Genomic DNA, 24,278 nt, shown 5'->3' with positions numbered 1-24,278 from the left:
GACTTGCAGAGGACACTTCTGGACAGGTGAAAGGGGCTGGTCCTGACCAGAAGGCAGGAAATTTACTGTCTGTAGGTGAATGCAGCTAAGGGAGCCTCCCCTTCCTGCTGTGATCTCATGCAACAATCTGGGCTGCAGCCCATCAGTGTCACTGGTGAAGTCTAGAGAATGGCTAAAAGCCATCTTTGTTCCAAATGCTGGAAGTCAGGCCTTAATTTGGTTCCTTCTTCCTGGAACACGGAAGATTGAGCGCATTTCGGGGAACAGACGGCGTAGAGATTGCTGGAATAGCCAGGAAAGGCAAAACAGATTGGGAGCAGTCTCCCACACAACTTCCAGTGCATATGTGCTGGCAGAGCTCAGCTCAGCTCTTAACTCATCCACCAGAATAGAACATGACCATGCAAACAAGCTCAGGTGGTGGATGAATGCAAGAAAATATTTACAACACCAGGAAAAGCAAGTGGGTGTACAAAAAAACCAAACAGCCAACCAACAAAGTTAAAACGAATTCTGGCAAAAGCCAAAGATCCCAAGTCATAGAGATACACCTTTGGAGTTTCTGACTAGGACTCACCTCACAAAACCCAGGCCACCCCAGAGCCCACACTCAGAGCACAGCCTGGCTGTGGTGCAGAAATGAAACCAAACTGGGAAGAGTGAAATTCTTGGATGAGATTTTGAGGTGTTTACACTCATTCATTTCACTGGTACTTGTGCAGCACAGTCTCTGTGTGACAACTTGGAGGTTTATAGCTAAGGAATGTAGTGCTGGGGTGGGAAGTGCTGCCTGGGAAGTGGGATCCAGCAGAAATGTCTGTTCTCTGCAGGGCTTTGCCACTCCCTGTGCAGAAAAGAGCAGCACGTTGCTGCTGCTGCTCTGATAGTAACACTCGGATAGCAGCAAATCATGAATCCATGTGTACCATCAGGCTATAGATCTGTGTTTAGCACAAAGAATAATCTATGGGCATATTAGCAAGTAGTTATGCAATGGCTGACTGCATAAGAATGGCTCATAACCAGGCAGTTGTTAACAGGGTCGATATTTTTCAGCACAGTTGCAGGGTTTGATGGTCTGTAGCTGTCTAGAAAATTGCCTCAGCCCCACAGCTAACATAGCCTCACTCTGTGCTCTGGAAGGAAAGATGCACTGACATACATAATGTGTAAAATACACAAAATAATTGTGTTTATATAGCTTTAAAATTGGGGAGACAAAAGAATAGCATCGTCTCAAAACCTCTATTATTGGAATGGTTCTGGTTGTAACACATTTCAGCAGTAGCTGTGAACCTGCTGAGAAAAGCAACTCTCTTCTATCACTCTGATGAGTGTTTATGAAGTCAAAGCTAAAACCCCTTTTTTTCCTTCACTTTTCCACTCATTCCATCTCAAAAGGGAGAGTGGGAAATTCTGTATTTTGAGCCAAATTCTACTTTTACAGAGTGCAAATCCACTGACTCCGGATTCATTATCGACTGACAGCAGCGTGAGGAGAGATTCCAGGATTTATGCGCATCGCTGCTTTTGAAAAGTGTAATTCCTGTATTTCGTGCTCCCAGCCAATTTAATCTACCACTTGTTGCCGTGGAAACATGCACTTTTCCCTCCTCCTCCACCCAAAATGGCAATATTCCAGTTTTCCCTGTGCTGTAGTGCTTCTCTTACTAATCCATGCATCCCCATGCCCCAGAGCGTGGTGTACGCTTGGAGTACTCTACTGTGCATTAGGCAACATGGCTCCCAACAGGTCTTGGCTCCATTATCATGTGTTCAGAGCACAGATAATAAGCCCTCAATGGAATTCAGTGAATTGAGAGCTCTTTGTGTCATGAGGCAGAAAAGACATTTGCAAGTATGACTGTTCGCAGTATCTGCTTCCTGTCTCACAGACACACTTTGCTCTAGAAGGGGTTTCAGCGGAAACCTGGGGGAGTGAAAGACTTGCTAGACTGAAGGGTGACTCGGGAAAAGGTTGTTTCATTAAATTTGATATCTGGCTGTTTAGAAAGTTGATGTTTGAAGCGCCTGGGTGGCTTGTGCTTCTCGAGAATGCCTCATACAACCACAGTTAAAGACACTCCAGTATGACTTAATGTCTTGATGAAAACACGAATTCCCAGAAAAGATTATACTTGTAATATTCACTTCATGTGCTGCTCCTTGGGTATTTGTACAAGTAGACACGATGGGTGAAGTGGCACTTAAAAGATGATAGAGGGAGGAATTAAGATACAAAAACGTGGGCAGAGGAGTCAGACAGGAAGAACAAAGGGTTTGTATACACAGAGAGGAACCCAAACTTGAGCACCTAAAGCTGATCTTGACCACACTGAAAATCTTGGCTTGGCTAAGTGGATGATGCTGGGGCAAGGTCTCCTGGCAACATAAAGGGAAAAGGAGGCATCTTTATTCAGTCATTACCACAACTGGAATCTGTAGTTGTAGTGCTGCCCTGAGGTTCCTGGAGAGGCATTTTCAAGTTGACTCACCCAGGAACTGCGGATGTAGGTAAAAGCTCACCTAGATGAGACCCTGGTTTGTCCCTCAGGTAACAGAGCATGAAGTTCACAGTGCTGCTGGAGACAGAACAATACCAGGCAAACAGCACTTCAGACTGGCAGCCTAAAAGCAAAACAGCACCATAGCTCAACACGGAGCACTCACAAGGACAATTTTACCTTCTGATGACACAAAAGCTGTACCATGTTTCCCAAGGACAGCAAGTCCAGTGCCACTTCCTCACAGAAATGTCTCAGTTCAGCTTTTCTCACTGAAAAGGCATCAGCCCTCCAGACTGAGACATTCAGCAGGGAGCTGGGCTGAATGCACAGAACTTTGGGGAACATTGTGTTTAGATTGACCAAAAAAAGCCGTGTGTGGGTATGCGTACAAACTACTGGTAGCCCTAATGCAGAAGTTTAGGACATGCTGAACTGAGCCCAGCCTAAGCTCATTTGAAGATTAGCCAGGTTTTTTTGATGAATCTCCAACTGTGCTCCAACTCCCGGTCACTGGACTAAAAACCAGGGAACTGCCCTAATTTCAGAAGGCTGGGAAGGCTTGACACAGATTCCTTCCAGAGGCAGAAAGGCAGGGAGCAGGTACAAAGAACAGATCGGCTGTCAGCACTAATTAGCTGTGTACAATTTAATGCATTTCATTATTGGGCAGGAATCATCCAGGTAAGCATCTTGCTGATGCTAAAAATAACCCCAGTGAGCGCAGCGTGGGCGTGTGTGCAAGGCTCAGCCCCTCGCACGAGGCAGAAGCTAAATATAGAGCCACAATTTAATTCTGTGGGTGTGTGGGAGCCCAGGGAGTCTCCCATCTCCTCGCTCTGCTCCAGACAGCAGACGTGATGCTGGCAGGGGGACAGCTGGGGGCTGCTGTCAGACCTGCACATGGCTGCAGGATTTTAATAAGAGCTTGCACAGCACCCATGTCCTCGGTGAGGATTTGGGATTTTTTGAATGTTTTGCCCCTTTTCAGTTATGGCCTCTGCTTTTCAGGCTATGGAAAAGCAAGATACTGTGAGGGATGGGGGGGAGCAGTAGGAAGAATGGAGGAGGTGCAAGTGAAGCTGAGATTTTTTTGGGGCTGTCTCAAGGATTAAGATGTCCAGGTCCCAAGGCATTAATATTCCCTATGCTCTTCCTTGGTGTCAGGCAGTGCCACACAGCTGGAACCCTGCTGTGAACACAGTGACAGCACTGGCCTGGTCAAGGAGCTGAGGGTGGGTAGTGTTTGCTGCTAGAGCTCCTGAGACTGCCTTCAGTGGTAAAAATCAGGAGGAATGGGAGAAGACTCAAGTGTCATTAAGGTCTCCAAGCAATGAGTAAGTTCAGCCTCCTGTTTACAGGGCTTTTCAAGTCCAAGGGAGCTGCAGTGCAGTTCAAATAACGCATTAGAGAGGATTCAAGTACATCTGTACATGCTGTACCTGGACTACGCTGTCCCCTTGTCTAAAGGACTGAAAAAGGTTTGTTCCTTTCAGGTATTAAACTCCAAGAATAGAATGAACCTTACTAACACCAATCCCTGGTCAGGAGGGGAGGTAAACCCAACCTCCCTGAGTGTGTGATCATACTCTGGACAGCAGCCCTTGAACCAGAGGTGCTTCCTTGCTTCAGCAGCACTTGCACAATTAATTATGGAGCACCCTGTCAGCTCTGGGCAAGAGCTGTGATCTGCAGCTGAACCAGAATGAGCAATTTGCTGTCTCAGACCAGCCCACAGCTTGTCTGGCAAGAATTTTTGAACACACTAATTCATTTATAAAGGGTTGAAACAGGGTTGCCTTAAGCCTGTGTTATTTTCTGGTTTGAACACATGCACACAACCCAGAGCTGCTCTCAGTGCAGGATTGTACTGCTGAGGATTCAACATTCACCTCCTGCTGAAAATGGGGGTATTTGTGCAAACAAACATGAGGCAGCGTCACTGCAGGCAGTAAATTCTGCCAGGGGACAGACTAAAGTTCCAAATTCCCAGGGCACAGCTGATTAAAGATTGTCTTCTGGGAAGACACTATCTCCTTGCACTGCTCTGTTTTACTTCCCTGACTCCAGTGCTGGGAATTCCTAATCAAACCTGTTTTGCACAGCACAGTGAAGGCAAGGGCAGCAGGTCAGAGCACAGCAGGCAAGGGAAGAGCAGAGCAGCAGGTGGAAACACAAATAGGAATATACAGGGCCTTTTCTGGGACACAGAGTCAATTCCTCAAATAGATCTGGCGTAAGTGGCACAAGTGAAACTAGAAATAAAAAAATCAGAGTGCAGAAAGCTGTAAAGTATCACAGAGGAGCATAATTACATAAGTAAACTTACAGGAAAACTGCTAAAGCAAGTGTAATTGAATAAGAAAAAAGCCTTTTGGGGAAGAAAACAGTGCACTTGTTTTGCCCTGCCAACCCGCCCACAAACAGGAGCACATGCTCAGCTCAGATCCCTTCCCAGAAATTGGGCACCTCCACATGCCTGAAGATCTGGGCTCTACCCCTGTGGTGAGACAAGCAGTCATAAACCAAAGTGGAAATGCATGAAATGCTAGTAATATTCTGTAATGCTTCACCTTACACTGGATTCTGATTCAGGTCCTTGAGCTGATGTGGGCGTGCAGCACAAGTAATTACACAAAGAAATTGCTTTAATTTAATTTGCAGATCTTAATCGATAGAGACCAAAGTAAAGCTGCTCTGGTTGTCACAGTGATTTGTGCTGTTGAGGGATGAAAACCTGACCAGAACAAGGGGCTGTAACAGTTGTGAGCTCCTGATAACCCAAGGGTTGGGCAGGGAGGGATTCAGGTATGCACAGTGCCAGCCTTCACTCTGTATAGGCATGGTCACTGTGTCACTGAGATGATTTAGGATTAGATTTTTTTGGGTTAGATCTGTTAATGATTTCAGGAAAAGTGTTTTCTGCACTTAAAGCCAAGCACTTACTTCACTTAGCTGGAACAGAAGCCAGATGGGATGGACAGTGTGTATCTGAAAGGCTATGAACTGTATAAGCACAGTCTCAGCCAGAATGGGGTTTGGCTGCATGTTTTTTAACACATCCATCTCAGATGTGCCACTTGAAAGCATTTCAGAACAAAAGAGAGGGAGAAGTTTTGGTGCTGTGTTGGTTCTCCCCCCACTTGCCTTTTAAACCTAAGCAAATTTTTATGCAGACTGGATATAAATGTCCCCGTGACTGTTGCAGTGAATTGCCTGCAGAATACCTAAATGGGTACTTCTCCCACAAAATCTGAAATGTGGCTTAGTTTGGAGAAAAAGAACCTCCTTCCTGTGCAGAGCCACAGCTGCACACCCTGTCTCTGGGGGCAGAGCACTGTGTTATCCCTGGTTTATGGGGAGGGTTCTCAGATGAATCACCTGCACCTTCCCATGAAGAACTTGATCATATTTTTGGGCTCTCTTCCAAGAAAACTGTGTCTCAGTACATGTGTTCCAAGGAAACTGTAATTCATACCCTGCAGTTCCTGGTTCACCACATTGAGAGTTACTACAGCTCCCTCCTCCCGCAGCTCTGAGCACAACTTCTGTAGCCTGGTTCATTCAGGATCTCAGTTCCTCCAGGAATTGGAGGCTTGGGCTTGCTGCTTTCAAATAGAACAAACTGGGTCCGTCTAGCACAATATCTTTTTGAAATAACTTCAGAGAAGGTGAGGGGGGAGAAAAATGAAAGAAATAAATACTTAGAAAATAGGAAGTGGGGGAAGGAGAGAAAACAGGTCAGAACAGAAGGTCACTGATTTTCCTCAACCACTGCTCAAAAGATGATGTGCAATTGTATCAATTATTAAAACATGGCTCTAGCTAAGTCTCTTTGATTGCATTGCCAGTGCCCTTCTGACAAGCTGCAGCTGTATAATCAGGTCTTGGGAGCTACTTGAGTCAACCAGAGCACTGCAAGTTTCCTTCAGTATCTGTTTTTCAGGATAATGAACTCATCCAAGCGGCCAGCACACTTCCTTGACCTCCCCAGACTCTGGAGAGTGTTTTTTTCCCCTGAAAAAAGCACTCTTATTTTCCATCTTTTCCTTTAGCTCTCACATGTAACACACCAGAAAACAAACAAGCAAACAAAAATAAGGACTCCCAGTTTTATCAATCCATGCTCATGTTTTTATCCAGTGAAATTAAGAAGAAATGGACCACACCTTTGGAGATTCCACTTCGTGTGGAAGTCCCCTTATACAGAGGGTATCAAGGCAACTGGGAAACAAGAACCAGCTAGTTGGCAAAATCTGAGTCTTAAAGCACTTTAGAAACAGATACTTCAATCTAGTTAGTCCATTGTTCTGCAAAGATGTGTCAGTTATTTTGTTTTCTTAAAGCTATATAGAATACTACTTGGGCCAGAGCCAAAGAGCAGAATAAAACCCGAGTGCCTGACTGTGGAAGAAAAACCTCTCAAAACCAGGACTGCGTGGCTCACAGATGAAGCATCAGTGTCATTTTCTTGAGATGATCATATTCATTAAGCAAATTAAATTCTGAATGAATTAATACTTCATTAGTTTCTCAGAAATTATGTTAAAAAAAAAAAATTAAAGCCAGGCCCTGTCAGCAGTCTCTGCAGAAAGCAGCTGGCCTGTTGCACAGAGATGGGGCTAATTCAAGGGTGTCTGCAAAAGCCATATTCTGGCCAGGCTACACTGCAGCCTTGTTATAATCATCACTGGGAGTGGCTGCAGCACTTCCAAATACCACCCATCTGGGGAAAAATCCTCCTTCTCAAGAAGAGGTTAAACAAACCAGGACTAATGTGGTAAAGGAAGTTATATTTATGGGCGTTGTGCAGTTAAGTTTACAGAAATCCCTTTTTCAGCCTGTTTACACCATAAAGGAAAAAGGTGACAGGGAATGATGTGTGTGGAAATGCCAAGCTTAGGTCTGCAAGGGAGATGGGAGCAGGAGGCTCAGGGTTAGCAGGGAGTTTTGGTAGAGCAGAGGACCAGCACTCCAGTGCTGTGACTTGCTGTGCATCAGCTGCAGACCCCAGGAAAATCAGCGTCTGAGGGAGGGCATGTGCACAGAGCCAAGGCCTGTTTGAGCTCTGAGGAGTCACTGCCAGCTTCCACAGCTCTGCCTGGCCTTCCCCAACCCAGCAGTCCCTCCTCAGGCAGGAGACAACTTCAAGGACAATCACAGAGGTGGCACAATGGGATCCTTTCCCAAGAACACTCACAAAGGTTTTGTGTGGCAGCCTTGAGCTTTGTTAGTGAGAGACAGTGCGTGTTGTACCACAACAAATCACAGTTGTAACATCCAAAGTTAATGTTACATAATTGAATTCTTACATTTTATTCAATTGAGGAACCTGGATTTCAGAAGTTCAGAATATTCTGCTGTATTTGCCAGCAAATTCTGTTTGGATTTACGTGACCAAAACTAAACATAGGATCCTAAACAAAGTTAAGGAGGGTTCCAGAAAGCAGACAGAATATGAGGATGACGTTTTAAAATTCAAATCCTGCCTGTATTTTCCTGTAAGTTAGCCTGTCTGCAGTGCTCAGTATCACACTTTGTGGCATCGAGTGACAAGTCATACTCCTCACCCAGTCCAATTTAAAAACAAAGAAAAACAGAATTACTGAAATACCATTTGCAGAGGGAAGTGAATAAATTCCCAGAGGGGCTGCAAATCTGGTTTTTCAGACAAGACAGTTTGCCACATTCTCCTGTTCTGTACAACAGAGATAACCATATAGAACAGCTTTGCAGAGCATTGTGAGAGCTGCTGCTGAAAGAACTACAAAATTGATGCTTATTGAGACCAGGGGACTCGAACCCCTACAGACTGTTTGGGCCACATCTTTGAGCTATCAACAGAATTTCTCATTTCACTCTGCACTGAGAGCAGGAACACTCTGTATTCAAAAATCAACGGATGAACCTCAAGAGAAACTTGGAAAAAATAGATGGGAGTGCAGTAAAAAGCAGGATTCGGAGCCTGCTGTGGGCAAAGGCTGTGTGGCTCTGGCCAGCCAAGGTTAGTGACAGTGGGAGGCCAAGCTGTTGGTCTAACTCTGTCCTGGAAAACGCTGGGCCAACAATAGTGTGCATGAGAGAAACAGAAAATCGTACAGCAGATGGTGAAATGCTGTCTGAAGGCAGGGATATCCCATCCTTTTGGAGATGCTGTGTGGGTGAGTGACAGGCGAGAACTAGAAAGTACTTGCCTTGCCAGGGGGAGCGTTCCCAGAGAGATTCCTGCAGGCTGGGAGCAGGTGTGCAGCCACACACACGGTCCCAGCAGGGGCTGGCCATCCCAGCAGCATTTGCAACTTCAGAAATTGCTGTCATTTAGGTTTTTCCTCCAGGGATTACACAAAGTACTTGGAGAGTGCTGCATTTTCCTTGATTTACTTCTGTAATTAAGAAAGCTGCTCCTTGGCATTAAGCCTGACATTACAAGGAGTTTGCTAAGTGCCACAGCGTGTCCACTCCTGCTTGGAGCTACTGGGTTAGGAGGCTCACAGCTCTGGGGTAAATCCTCTCTATTCTTGCAGAGGGCAAAGACACCTTGCAGAGGTTTATTTGTCACCCCACAGACTTTGCAGATTGCCAAAGTGTTCCTGGTATACAACTCCAGGTGGCAGGGAAGGATGTTCTCCAGAACTCACACTGCATGGGGAATTCCAGCAGCTCACACCCATGGCAAGAAGGGCCATTCTCAAATTGTTTTGCAGCAGGTGAGGGGGAGGAGGAGAACTGACACACAGCTGACAGCCCACGCACACCAATACTTTGTCTGCTCTCTGCAAATCCAGCTGTGGTTTCTTCCAGTGACCCAAATCCCACAGTTGCACATTGCAGTGGCATCTGTTGTAGGGGCAACTGTTTATGGATTAAGTGCATGGTACTGCAGGGTCTTAATGCAGCCCTGAGCATCCCAGCTGAGTCCAGGGCATTCTGGGACATTTCCATCCATGGACAATATCTCTTATTTAATGTGCTCTGAAACAGAACTAGTGCTGCAGTCCAAACTGACATGTCTCTGTCATCCTGTCCCTGTTCTCTCTGACTGCCACAGCTGAAATTGCTCTCCTGGCTGCCCAGGAAATTGAGTCACGAGCCTACAGACACTTCATTTCATACAGGGCACAAAGGTGGCTGACAAGCCAGCCTCAGCCTCCCTGGAGGAGAACAGGCACAAACATTGTATTAGGGATGGTTCATACAGTGAGGGTCAAAATTAGCTTTTTTCTTTTCTTGTCTTTTTTTTTGTATCTAGTGCTTATCTATTTTTGTACCCAGTAAGCACCCAGGACTATGCAGCTGTCACTAGGACAAGAAAGTCCCAGGTCAGTGGCAGTACCCACCACTGTCGGCTGGTTATTGCAGACTCCCTCCTGCTGCTCATGCAGTTGCTATCAGAGCTGATTTTAGTATCATTTCAGCAGCAGCAGATGTCTTTATTTAAAATGATGTCATGGTAATAAACACATAATGGGATAGAACTAAAACCCTGGGATTTATATTATTGCTTTTGTTTGCCTGTCCTGAAGCATCAAACCCACAATGTTCTCGATTTGCCCAAATCTGAGATGTGTAGCACTGCTTTTAGCTTTTTCATTCTGTGGGAACACAGGGCTCCAGAGTTTTACTCCTATTTCAGAGGAAAAAAAAAGGAAAAAAAAAAAAAAAGAAAACCTATTGCTTTACAATGAAATTGTAATGGTAGAATTGAAAATGATTACTTTACAACCATTTTTCAGTGACGTGCACAGTGTGACCAGGTCATACCCAGCACATGGTTTCTGCTGGAAGACCCTCCAACACCCATTTTATACCCAGCCTGAAGCTCTCCTCAACCTTCAGCAGAGGAGGTGCACTGGGATGCACAACTCACTGTTATTTGAAGAGTGTGTTCTTTCAGCACTTTGCCTCGCTGAGCTATTTTTAGTTTGAAAGTATTCCCCAAACCAGCTCTTTGCCCAGCTGCAAGGCAAAGCAGAAGTGAGAACAAGCTGCTGTTCATGAGAACAGTGCTGCTCATGCTGACACTGCATCAAACTACAGACAGGGAACATGTCTTTGGCTGAACAACCAGTTGTACTTTTGTCACCCTAATGACTAAATATTGTAATTCTATTACAAACAGGACAGATCTAATAGCCACCAGCTCTGTTAAACCACAGAGTGGGGAAGCAGGTGGAAGGGAGAGGAGAAAGCTGCTGTTCTGAAATAAGCAGTTAGTACATTTAAATCCCGTGTCAGCATGTTAGCTCTTGCATATTGACTAAATAACTCAGTTGAAAATTAAAGCTGTTCTGTTATGTTGGTCCCACAATGGGCAACACCATCCTCCAAGAGTCCTTATCTGAATGTGGAGAGAGGTATGAAAGCAAAAGCCTCCTGAAGGTGGTGGAAGGATGCTCAGCATCTGCAGTGAGCTTTGCAGCAGGTCTTGAACTGGGTCCTGATCTGCTCCCAGCTGTGCCTGGCCTTTCCTCCTCACACCTTGGGAAAACCAGGCACCCAAAGGTCAAATGCAGCAGGGCTTTCACAGGTGGTGAAAACAGTGATTACCCTCAAGCTTTCTCCACCTGAATCCTCTCACACAATTAGATCCTGGCTCTGTGTTGTTTCAGCCCACACAGTGCTTACAGCCCTGTGCAGTAACAAACCTGTCACAGGGTAGGTCCTTCAGGGACAGTGGGTTATGATACAAGAGTCATGCTGGGCAAGTGTGTGGTTTCTATTTCAGCTGAAATCTGAACTCTTTGCAGGGCTCCTATCACAGAAATGATAATGATGGACAACTGTAATTGCCTGGTAGATGAGTGGCAACATAATTAACTGAACTCATGCTGATTGGCAGCTTTGAAAATCCAGACAGAACTAAAGGCCAAACAAATAAATAACACGTGTAATTAAGGCAACACTTATAGCCTCTGTGTTTATCTGCAGCTTTCTTATTTGGATGCAAAAAATAGTTTATGATGGCACAGAGACAAATATCAGGCGATTCTAAAGAATGCAACTCGCAGCATTTACCAAACCAGCTCACCCTTTTCACACCACTCTGAGCTCCCTACCCTCAGAGGTCAGCAGCTGCTCTTAGGATGATACTCTTGGATGCTCCAAGGGCTGGAGAACCTCTGCTATGGAGAGAGAGGCTGAGAGAGTTGAGGTTGTTCAGCCTGGGGACAAGAAGCTTCTAAGGAGATAATACTGTGGCCTTCCAGGACTTAAAGAGGGTTATAAAAAAAAGAGGCAGATACGTGGGCAGATAGTGATAGGTCAAGGGGAATGGTTTTAAACTGAAGGAAGGTCAGGTTAGAGTAGATAAGAGCAGGAAGATTTTTACAGTGAGGGTGGTAAAACACTGCAACAGGTTACTCAGAGAGGTGGGGGAATGTCCCATTCCTGGAAACACTCGGTGTCAGGTTGGATGAGGCTCTGAACAACCTGATCTACTTGAAGATGTCCCTGTTCATTGCAGGGACATTGGACAAGATGCCTTTAAAGGCTCTTTCCAACTCAAACTATCCTGATTCTGTGATTTTCCTGTTATGGGAAATGCTGGCACATCAGTTCCCACTTTTTACATGATCCAGAATTACCTTGGGGTAAAAAACATGTTTGTGTCTCAGTGTCTGCCTTCTAATTTTGAGCAGACAGTAAAAGAGAAGTCCCTCCCACCACAGATTTACTACTACCCATAATTGTACATTGCAGGCAGGCACAGTGCAGTGCGTGGGTGACTCAAAGCCCTGGCACATACTCTCTTCACAGCTACTTATAGGAAGGATGAAAATAAACTTCTTGTTGAATTGAACATGGTGTTCTGGCAATAGAGATGCCAATTTAAGAGGCAGAGCCTCTGCCTCCTGATGGGTAGCAGACACAAGCAGCTTTATGAGAAGCAAAACCAGGGCACTCCCATTCCTCCTCCCTTTGCCTGGGCTGTGAGAGGGATCTTTCCCACCACCTCCCTTCCCGACTCATCTGCAAAACCACCTGACATGAGGGACAATCAATGCAATTGCTGCTGGCTACAGCTCATTTACTGATGGCTGGATTGATTGCTCACTTGTCAGTCCAGGGTCCACAGGCACATGCACGTGTCCAAGTCTACCCAGTTCACTCCTCCCTTTGGAGGAGATCATCAGAATCACATGGATCTTACTAAGGCCAGCAACAGGATTCCAAAGTATAACTTTTGGCTTCAGCTACAAATCTGAAAGAAATTTAGTTTTGTGGAAATCATACATACAGATACTGTGCAACAGATTCTACAAAAAAAATATATTTGGGGAACAGGAACATATTCTGGGGACAGATAAGGAGCCACACAAACCTGAGCTGGTTTTCACTGGATTCTGCTTGAATCTGCCAGGCAGGTGAGACTAATACAGACTCATAAGAGGAGAGAAAGGAAGGAGAGACTGCCCGGAAAGGAAGGACTGTCTGAAGTGTGGAAAACCGGCACAGCCCCATATGCACACAGAGGGCTGTGCTTGCTCCACATTGGCCTCTCATCAGCTTTCTGTGCCCACACCTGCAAGCCCTGAGCTTACTGTGGCTTTGCTGGGATGCAGCTCCCACAAGGAACAAAGGAGACGCTGCTGAGGGTAATTGAGAGGGCAGATAACTTGGCAGCACCTCCTGCTCACAGGACACATCGATGCATTGCCCATCTGACAGCAGCCCCTGGGTCCTGGTGACACGCAGATCCTCCAACTGCTGAGCCCTCAGTCACCTGTGACTGTCCAGTATGATCACTCCTTGTGTAACAGCAGTCCCAAGACATTCATTCCCTTCAGTGTGAAGGAGACAATCGGGCAGTGTGAAGCAAATATTGATCTCCTGATCAGCAGTCAGAGGCACATGTGCGAGCCCCTGAGCTCACAAACATGTGATCTTGCTCCGGAGGGGACGAGCCATTTGTGGCTTTCCCCACACTCCAAATCCACATCTGTACTTGTGCTGGTGTCCAGCATGATCGTGGCAGGGCTCTGATGGCACAGGGCAGCCTGTTTTGCTGCAATTATGCACCACACACGTTCACCAAGGGGAAAAGCCAGGCACCACAGATCCCCTGCCCCTCTGAGAGCCAAGGGAGCGCTCACAGACGTCAGAGGATTCCCATGTGCACATTGCATGGGGAAAACAAATACCTCGAGGCCATGTGCAAACTGGGCACCTGGGGTGCTTTGAGACCAAGAACACCTGGCTATACCTGCAGGGTGTTCTGAGGAGAGCCACAGGTGACTGCACGAACCTGCAATGACCTGCTCCTCTTACCCACAGGAGTAACACTGGGAGAGCACAGGAGCAAACAAAGTCTTTGGCTTCTATATGTAATAATATACATATTATTATCTCTCTGATTTCTCTTTCTGAGCCCAAATTACTGGAGAAAACACTGAAAATATACCCAGAACACTCCCCAAGCTTCAAACAACTGAAGAACACCTGCTGCTTGAAAGTTTATGCCCACTTTGCACAGAGCAACAGTAACATAAAACCTTTGCAATTTTTCTGAACATGAGAAATAGCTGCACATGAAGTGTTGTGTGCCTGTCCCCTTTTACCCCCATACACTTATGGTGACTGCTTTAGTATTGTGAGAAGATGTTGGCATCTATCCAAACTTGGAGCATCTCTGAACTGTATCGAGACATCACTTACAGGGAAGTGCCATTGGTGCCTCCAGTTGTGCTTGGTTTCCCTGAGGCAGCTGCAGTCACCTCTGAGGTGCTGCCAGTTCAGCTCCACTACTGCTGCTCTTGGCATCCCTTGGGTTAACAGGGAAGCAAATTCCCAGACTGAGTACTCTTCACGTGAGACCATGGCAATTCCAGCGACACTCTGGGGTAATCTGGATAGAGGTAGGACCTGCCTGCAAGTTACTTAAGCATTTTCAAGAAAGGTTCAAGACCTTCCCAAAAAGAACTGACCCAACAGAGGTGCTCAGAGGGAGCACTCCTACCTCACCAGGCAATACAAAAATACCCAAACCTAGGTTTTCATAACACCCAAGAACACAACAGCATTAATTGGCTGTTTTTCCCAGAAGCAAGAAATAGATATCGAAATTGGCTGAAAGGAAATCATTGCTGTCACGTAACAGAAGTGGTGGACTACATGAGTGCTCCCTGTGGAGCTCACAGTCACCTTGCTGAGGTGAATCCACATGGGGCTCTGAGACCCTAAGTGAGAAAAGAACGGAAATGGAAAGCACAGGACTCACCCAGCCATGACCACACTGTGTTGCAGCAGTGCTGGAGCCTCCTGTCCACCTCAGACCTTCAAATGGCACCTCCAGAGCTGCTGAACAGCACAGCAGCCACACTAGCCCAGGGTAAGCCATAAAACCACCCTCACTCAGGTGCAGGGACTTCACTGGATCCACAGGAAATGAGCCAGGACTCTGATTCACAGTCATTTGCACCTGCCTCATACAAAATTCTCTCTGTGCAAAGCCTGTGGAGACCATCCATAGTCACTGAGGGGTCAGGTTTTAGCCTTCACAAAGGCTCCTTCATGGCAAGTGCCTGTTTTTATTCTCCAGAATCACACATAGGCTTCCCTGCGCTGCAGTCTGCTGATAATTGTTATTCAGCTGGAGTTTGTTTCCTTTAAACACGAGATTTGAGCATCTCCTCTCTGGCTGCTGAGTCTCTCCACCCCCTGTTCAGGGCTGTGCTGCCCAGCCATGGCATGAGGGGAGCTGGGGGCCATTTCCCCAGGCCAGCTGTCCCTGAGGTGAGGCAGCATTCCTGAGGCCACAGCACTGGCTCTCTGCAGGGATGGACAGTCCCTTCTGAGGAAACTCACTGAGCTCAGCACACAGGGTGTGTTTTTGAGGCAGGATTTCACATGTATCAGCTTCAGGGAAAACATGAAATAAATATCCAAAGCAGAGCACTTGTTGCTCAGAGCCTGCAGCAGCCAGAGAACGGCTCACCCAAGCAGAGGCACAAACTCATCTGAAATGATTCTTACATTAAAGCTCCTTCAGGAGGGATGTGCCCTTTGGCAGGGGTGACCTGTGGCTTTCCCTGCACTTGCTGAGCCCCTGCCCTGCCAGGAGCCCTCAGAAAGATGCCCGTCCTTATGTGGCTCTGGGTCTGGCTGCAGGCGGCGACTGAAGGTGCGGCCGGGGCTGCAGGCCCCGGTGTGGCGCTGAGGTGCCCTCACCCTCCCCCAGAGCACCTCAGGCAGGGTGGGCTCTGTCCCACAGGGAGCACCTGCTGCAGCCACGTGTGTCTTGCTGTGAGGGGCGATCAGACAAGGCAGTGGATTCACTTTACAAGCGGCAAAGTCCTGCAGAAGGGGTCTCTGGAGCCCCAAGTGACCCCGGCCCAGCTCAGCAGAGCCGTGTGGCCCCAGGCCGTGCTGCAGCCCCTGTGCCCCAGTCACTGTCAGGGCATCTGGAGCCCTTCGCCTTCAGCAGCTCCCCAAGCCCAGCCACCCCACAGCAGCTCAGAAAGGAAGCGAAAGTTGTTTCTGGTCACAGAGAGGCTTCTCCTGAACAACAGAAATAACAAATGGACCCAAAATGTCCCTGGACCTTGATAGCAACAATGTCAGAGGTTTTTACCACTTCTCATTTGATTGTGACTCTGGCTGTACTTGGTGTTTTCACTCTATCCCCACCTTCCTGAAACCCTGTTAGAATTTTATTTTTAACCAAAGTCCATGTCTAGTTTTGTGACTCTGAAACAAAGTTTGGAAGTGTGGTCTGTGTCTCTGAAAAACTCAGGAAAAAACCCTGCAATGCTCTCATGTGCACATAGCTCTCTGTGTGTCTGCACCTTTTCCTTCTGTTGGGGGTAAAGCTGAGGGTGTGCGCAGAAAAAGGGCACTTACCATGAATTTATCAAAGCCAAAAGGGAAACAGGGTTTAAATAATCAACCATCATACATATGATATATAAATACAGGGCATTCACACAGAATCGCAGAAAATTCGTATACATTTGCATTTGCATAGTGCTTTACTCATTCTGTTAGGCTTTTAATCCCCCTGTTTAAAAGGGGCCTCTGAAATCTAATGTACAGATTTGGAAGAATCTATCAATCTCAAATGGCAGGGCTGTAATTACGAATGGCTGAGAGAGAGGCATATGAGCAGCAGGTCAGGTGGACCTTTCATTTGCAGATGAGCTCTTGGAGTAAGTCATTCTTCCCTGATTTATATTATAAAACACACTTTAATCTGTTTCAAACAAAACCTAGCCAGAGCTGTGTAATTTCTGAGACATACAGGGAAATGAGCGAGGAGGGAGGAGTCCAATGGTAACAGGAATCAGAAATACATGTGTAAAGCCTTTAGTTTCAGCATCATTCCTGTTTCAGTTGGGATTATTGCAACTTCCACTGCTGGAGTATCCAGCTTATTACCCAACGAGAAGCCGGAGGTCAGGAGAAAAGCCTTAGGTGATACAAAGTGTTAGGCAGAAAGAGTGAGAGTTAGGCTATAGGTGTTTCTACGCAAGAGCTCATCTAATCCAAGTTTTCTGTCGGTGTGAATTCAGTGCAGTAGTTGTGGTGTCTTCCTGTTGCCACAGATGAGAGTTTTTCCAGAGAGTTTAATCAAAAAAGGGTAAGGAGTTGTTGGTCTGATAGCATATGACCACAGAGTTGATTTTGAAGGTATATTGGGTAAGGCTTACAAAACAAGGAGAAATTGGAATCAGGTGCTTTTACTGGTTCTTTTGTAGTGTGTTAACAATTACTTCATTTTTCCACCTGCTGTATATGTGATAAAATGTAGATCCTGTTACAGCATGACTTTATAATTATTCATTTATTCCCTATACCCAGTAGAGGAATAACTGCAGCAGTTTGCAGTGTGGTCCCTGCTCTGAATGTTTCTTTGTCTCTGTAACTTCATCTCCGGCTTGGAAACATCTGCTGAGAGCAGACGATGAGAATCCTTAGTGTTGCCAGAACGCAGGCCAGGAAGCATCGGAAACTCTTTCCGATCTGCTGGCTGGATTATTACATGAAAGCCAGCAAATGCAGCCTCTGTGTGTGTGTGTCTGCCTAGAGGAGGGCTCCTATTACCTGAGATCCTCTGCAGATATCACAGTGCCTCGTGGGGGAGTCTCATTTAGTATGCGGAATAAAATCGCTGTGGCACCGATCATATGATTTGAAGACTCAGTCCTGAGGCAGCACTACTGAAAAGGGGAGGTGGAACCAAGACGCTCTGTTCAGACAGCGCGAGGCTGTGAGCAGCACACGAATTGCATTCAGCAGGCAGGAGCAGAGCTGGGGGATCGGGCTGGTAGATGAGGAGTCGGGAAAGCTTTATTTCTGGCCAGTCTGCATTTTGTCAGGATGGTGTTAGTAGAGAAAAGGAAATGTGCTGCTACGTGTGATTAAAAGGTAAAGGCAGTGATAGAGACAGAAGATCGCTGTGAAACTCCTTTGATAACCACCTTGAGAGTGAATTTTACCTCTGGAGAGTGCTGGTTCCAACTGACTGTCTGGAAAGTGAGATGAAAAGGATGCACATTCTGAGGAAGCATTTCACTGACGGCAGAGCAAACTAGAGGAGAACTTTTACCTGCATTACTGACATTTGGGAAAAATAATATAAGAAAGAATTCTCTGCCAGGATTCTTTTCTTTGTTCTTCTTCACGAGTCCTGGAGAGAGATTTTGTAGTCCCCTCCTGAGGAAAACACCAACCAGAAGTCAGAATACTGCAGACTTTCCAAAGAACAGGCATGGTGCAAAATGTGATTTTGGTGTTTTTCCGCAGGCGACTCAGCCAAAGACCCGCTGTTGAGGAGCTAGAAAGAAGGAATATACTGAAACGTGAGTATTTCTTTTTTCCTTAAGTATTTTATATGTGTTTCTTGAAATCAGTGATTGCATTTCCAGAATGTATTATTTTTAAATAGACAAATTAAATAGACAAATAGAACAAAGGTGTTCTCAGCACCTCTCAAATTCACAAGGCAAAACTTGCAACTCTTTTCCTAAATGTTTCCAAGGGATCAAGCAAGTGATGAACATTATCCCTTTCCTTAAAACTGCTGAATTAGGGAAAGGTGAGAGAGAGCTTTGAAATTGTCTCCACTATGGATCTCAAAAGGGGGGATCCATCTGCTATTTCGTCTATTTAGTGTGGAAAGACAAAACCTGGAATGATGTGAACTGTAGTTTCCACATTTAGCAAGCACAAAACATAAAGCCACAGAAATCTGTCACACAAGCAGTGCTGCCTACACTGTTTAATTTATATTTAATCATGTGATTGTAATTCACTAGGAAAAAAGTTATCTACATTGCATTACCTAATTTAATGTATCCGAACTTTCTTAGCAGTTCCTAGGGAAAAGCCTTATGCTTTTGCCATTGAAGTTATTTGGGATTTCATCTGAGTTTCAATACAAAAGGATTCCACAGGCAACATATATTTAGCAGTATTTTCCATGCTGTTCCAATGCACAGATCACACACCGTAAAATGAGCTGTATTTAGCATGTGCACAGCTTGAGGAGGAAAAGGAAACCCTCCTTGCAACATGAGTGGGTGCGCTTGGCCAAACTTCACCTGTCACCTACCATGAGAGGCAGGAAGAAACAGTAACCCAAGATCCTGAAATACATGGGACCAGATTTTCAAGAGTCAGTAACCAAGACCTCTGAAAATCTGTGTCTTTGGGATTTTTTCCTGGCTAAGGAAAAGCTGATCTCCACTGACAAAATCTGTTCCTTTATGTTTACTTTTTTGAAGTGTGTTGGTTACATCCTTAATCTGGGTTAAACTGACTGGTTTTAATACTAAAAAAGTTTGAATACATTCATATAATGAGCTTAGAGAGAGATAAAGCAGAAAGAAGATAAAGCAGAATTAAAGATAGTTCCTGAATACCAGCTAAACATACTGGTCTAGATTTGTCTCTCATTTAAAGAGCTCCCAGCATGGAGCAAATTTATTGACTTCTGTTGAGTTGCTCAGGCTTTATACAGGTTCAGCTGGGATCAGAACCACTTCCATTTTATTTACCTCTGCCATTATATAAAAAGCTGAGTATCCTGTGAAGCTGTAGCAGTATAAAAGCCCTTCAGTGAAATCTCCACAAACTCCTCCAGGTGTTGTAAGGGTTTGTGCAGTTTTAAGTTGTGCATTTCCCAACATCTTTGATGTTCATAAGTGGTACTGCTGACAGAAGTTCTTTTATGGACTCAGAATTCACATTTGTACAACTCTGGTAAAAAGAGAAGCATATTGCAAAGTACAACTACTGTTACTTTAAAGCAAATCTCAGCAAGATTTCAAAAAGTGATTTCTTATCTCCTTTAGGGAGTTGTTTCTGAGATAAAAGTAATACTTAAAAAGCAAACTTAAAGCCAGCACTTTCTTAAAATTTTCTTGATCTTCCAAGTCCTTTAACCATAGAAACACTGCTGGCTTCCCACCAAACATGAAAAGCAAATGAACTCAAATCACAGCCCAGGTGTCAGATGTGGCCTTGCTGTACTCGACAGAAAGCTGAACTCCCAGCCAAGAAGGCATCTCTTGAACGCCACTGTACAATCCCTGCTTCATTCTGAACCCAAGGAATTGCCTTAGTGTCACGCAGAGCTGAGAGCTCCCTGAGGAACTGGCAGAGCACAGAATTAGTTCCAGCACTGCACAGCCCCCCTCAGAACTGGGAGCATCTCTGCTGAGATTTACAAAACCAGCCCTCAGGAATGAATGGATCTTGTGTGGGCAGAATGATGGTGATGGGAAAAGCCTCTCTGGGTTGTCTGAATAATAATGCCTGAGTTCTAGAATCCCTCACCAGCATTTCATAGCAGTTCTCAGGGTTGGTTTTTTTGGTAAAAGAACCATTTCTTTTATTTCTTCGAGGTGGAAATAAGCACTGAACCCAAGTGAATAGAAATAAGTCACTACACGGTATATTTGAAAAAGTATTTTCTGATCAGAAATATGTATTTTTGGCTTTTCTTTGGGAATTAGAACCATAGAATCCCAGAATGGTTTGGGTTGGAATGGACCTTAAAGATCATCTTGTTCTCCCCTCTGCCATGGGCAGGGGCACTTTCCACTATCCCAGGTTGCTCCAAGCCCCATCCAACCTGTTTTGAAGGGTTCCAGGGATGGGGCAGCCACAGCTTCTCTGGGCAGTTCTCTCACTGCATATCACATCACACCTTATAAAGGCACTATGCTACAGAAAATTATCAATTTTAATTAAAAAAAAAATACAAAATAGGATTATCTACTCCAAAAGGGGTGAATTAAAGCTGAGTAAGTTCTTGCAGCTATCTCTACATCTAAGAATACCCTCTACTTTTCAAAACCTGTTCTCCTTTTCCACATTGCAGACTGAAATAGCTGCTCATCCCTGACACAGCACTAATTTTAGCTGACCTGTTCTCTTTACATTTTGTGCCTTGCCACTGAACTGTAATGCAGCACATTTTAAATTAATTTGATTTACATTTCTACCATAGCCAGGTGGAGCTACTACTTTGTTATTTTAAATAGATATGATTGCATTTCAGTGTCATCTGAAATGAGACTGCGTAGTGGGAGCAAAAATAAGGGAGAAAAATGCTTCATTGTTAAAAATATCATCTTGGAAATCCATCTGCAGTGCTAGTGGGTTTTGGAGGCATAGTAGAAATCACGTGTGTCCTTTAACACTGGAAATATCTAATGCAAGTGGTGTAATAAACCTCACGGCAGTACCCAGAGAATCCCAGAATGGTTAAACCTTTTTCTCTGGCTCTGCAGCTTTGTTCAGGTCATGGGCTCACGCCCAAATTTAGTAACAGATAGTACTGGAAATAGAAACGCCATTAACTCGTTTCCTAAGGCAGGGGATCTATTTCACACAGCGTTACAGCACTCGGGTCTATTTTTAGAGCCAGTGTGTAGGAGTCGTCACGGCTTGAATGTTAATAGACACAACACACAAAGACAAGGGGCTGAGCTCAGAGCAGAACTCTGCAAAGAAAGCCCTGGGAGGGGAACGGGGTCTCATGTCAGGGAAAGCCAAGGTGCAGGTCAGAGCCAGCGAGTGATGCAGCCCGAGAAAACGGGACAGAGGGCACAACGGGCTCTCCCTGGAGCTGCTGCAGTGAGGCTCCTCAGCATCTGACAGCATGAATGGCTCCAGCAATATGGAGAGTAAAAAAGGATGATTAATCAACTGTGGAGTGTTTTGATTTTCCTTCTAAAGTTTCTCTGAGTGGAGTGTTGGTGTGGCTGCTGTTGTTTCATTAAATCTCCGTGGAGTTTTAGAGAGCGCAGGCAGAGCTGACATTGGCACCAGCACAGTGTCCTCACAGAGAGGTGATTCCGTGCTCCAACACACACCAGAGATGCTCTGAATTACCAAAACACACAACTACAAGCAGCTCCTTTTGCTGTGCTCATTATTGCCTGGAAGTCAGGAAAACACCAAACTTCCTCATGAGGAAAGTCATATTTTTTTTTATATTCTCCGCAGAACGAAATGATCAAACGGAACAGGAAGAGAGAAGGGAAATCAAGCAGAGACTGACAAGAAAGGTAAAACCTTGCAATACCTGCTATTAGCTTTTAGAAATTTGCTAAAATTACTATAATATCAACCAGCCATAGAGGTTGTTATTACACAGAACCTCCCTTAATATGCATCCTCCTCAGCAGTGTCTGATAGTAGTGTCTGGTAATATGAATTATAGACATACCCACCTTATCTCAGCCAGATGAGATCTAGTAGAATATATACATGTAAACTTGGGCAGAAAATGGGCATTTGTTTGCACACTGCCTATCAGTCAGCTCTATTGCTAGGAAAGGACTTTTTCATTCTTTGTAGCAGAGCTGGCTCCCTGCTGAGCACCAGGTCTGCTCCCATAGTACATTTCTTTTTGCATTTAAAATATTCTCGGAATTAGAACGAGATCTTGTTGTTCTGTTCCTAGAAAACCCTAATGGAATTACAGACCAAATCTGCTGATAACTTGTTAAAGCCAGACTAAAATTCTTAAAATGGGTCTAGTGCTGAGAATGTCACACAGACAATCTGCCTCTGCCTGTAGTGGAACATCCTACAGCATCCAGGATCATCCAGAGATCATAAAAAATCCATCATGATTACTTTTCATTTTGAAAATGTATTTTATCAGGATCTGGGTTGAAATGCTTTCTTTTGTCCATTATAAAGGCACTGTGCTGTAGCCCATAACTCCATTTAAAGCATTATTACTCTCCTAGCAGTCCTCCAAATGATTGAATATTTCCCTGGAGTTTCCAAGGGTTGGGTGGTTTTCCATATGTGTAAACGCACACTGAACCAAGATGAAAAGCAGCAAATGTTGCATTTTTTACTGATACGTTTGTTATTAACCCTGGTTTTATTTCACAAAACTTCTGAATACAGCTTAACCAGAGACCTACAGTTGATGAACTGAGAGACAGAAAGATCCTGATTCGATTCAGTGATTATGTGGAAGTGGCAAAAGCACAGGACTACGACAGGAGAGCGGACAAACCATGGACACGACTGTCAGCAGCAGACAAGGTACTGGCAGAACCACAGAGTTCTGCTTTCTCCTTGCTTTGTCTGTAATGATACCTCACATTCTGAACAGACATTTAATCTCTGGAACATTTAATATCTGTAAATTTTACCATTATTTTTTATGCTGAAATCACATCAATGTAATAAAAAATGCTATTTATAAAAATGCCTATTTAGTACTGTAAAGGCTTTTACCCCCCACCCAAAAAGGTGGATACAATCTTTTGGGCTCCAACTCAAAACCATTTCCAGCCAATAGTTTTAACACGAGCAGAAACACTCATTTTGTCCCATCTCATACCTGCCATTTAGCTGATTTACATCCCAATTTAAGTATCACACTTAGATGCTTGAGTAGTAAGAATAGGTCACCGTGATTCCAGCCAGTTGGGAAGTTTCTGGGCTGCAGGAAGCAGAAGGAGCAGGATGCTGAGACAATTACTGGCAAAATGGCAAACACAGGACTGTTAACATGGCTTTGTGCTGGCATGTGGAGATCAAACACTTTGGTTTCCATCCCAGTGTCTCCTCAGTAAGTGACAAATGGCTTTAGAGGACTCATAGAAAAGGAACAGAGCATTTCTACTCCAGTAGTTGTTCTCCCCAGCTCTCTAAAATGGTTAATAAGCTATTCCATAGTAATCAATGGAATAATGATTTTATATTTTCCTTGTACGTACTTTTATTAAAATCAGACTTTTCCTGGTTTTACTGTTCCAGTGTTCATGTTTCAATTAACAAGGCAGGTTTATAAGCCAAGAGAAAGTGACAGTTCAACTGCACACACTGGTGGCACACATCAGGAAGTCAGGGGCAGAGCTGGACCTTCACATTTGTGACTGAAAAATGGATCAATTTCTTGGCAACTTCTCTTATCTTTAATAAATTTTAACTAGAATCTTATTAAATGTGAGACAAGCAGCCCTGAGGTGTTATTCTGTCAGAATTGCTTCTAGACAGCAGTGACCCTGTCAGCAGTCAATAACTAATGAGAAGTATTGTGTCACCAATCCATATAGCCCTAATATTCAGCATTCCTACCAGCACGGAGTGCTCTGCTATACCCAATACCTGCTTCTTCTACCCCAGAAAACTGTTCTGTTCTGCAGGTCTGGCATTTTGCAGTGCTCACAAACACAAAATTATTTGTTCATGTTTGTCTCTTTTCAATTCCTAGGCAGCAATTCGGAAAGAGCTGAATGAATACAAAAGTAATGAAATGGAGGTCCATGCATCGAGCAAACATTTGACAAGGTCAGTTTT

The 24,278-nt window shown here is 44.8% G+C and overlaps 1 protein-coding gene across 2 annotated transcripts in view; it reads left to right on the top strand.

The window, feature by feature from the left end:
• The window catches only part of PHACTR3 (phosphatase and actin regulator 3), a 100,037-nt gene that overhangs the window by 73,675 nt on the left and 2,084 nt on the right, over positions 1 to 24,278 (top strand). For both annotated transcript variants that reach the window (XM_032126622.1, XM_032126623.1), the window contains exons 9-12: positions 18,246 to 18,301; positions 21,957 to 22,018; positions 22,875 to 23,015; positions 24,193 to 24,269. In XM_032126622.1, coding sequence (XP_031982513.1) covers positions 18,246 to 18,301; positions 21,957 to 22,018; positions 22,875 to 23,015; positions 24,193 to 24,269 — 336 coding nt within the window. The remainder of the gene's footprint in view (positions 1 to 18,245; positions 18,302 to 21,956; positions 22,019 to 22,874; positions 23,016 to 24,192; positions 24,270 to 24,278) is intronic.

The sequence above is a fragment of the Corvus moneduloides genome, chromosome 17, assembly GCF_009650955.1.
Source record: "Corvus moneduloides isolate bCorMon1 chromosome 17, bCorMon1.pri, whole genome shotgun sequence".
NCBI classification, from domain to species: Eukaryota; Metazoa; Chordata; class Aves; order Passeriformes; family Corvidae; genus Corvus; species Corvus moneduloides.
Note: the sequence above shows the minus strand (reverse complement) of the source record. Positions and strands in the feature narration are given on the sequence as shown.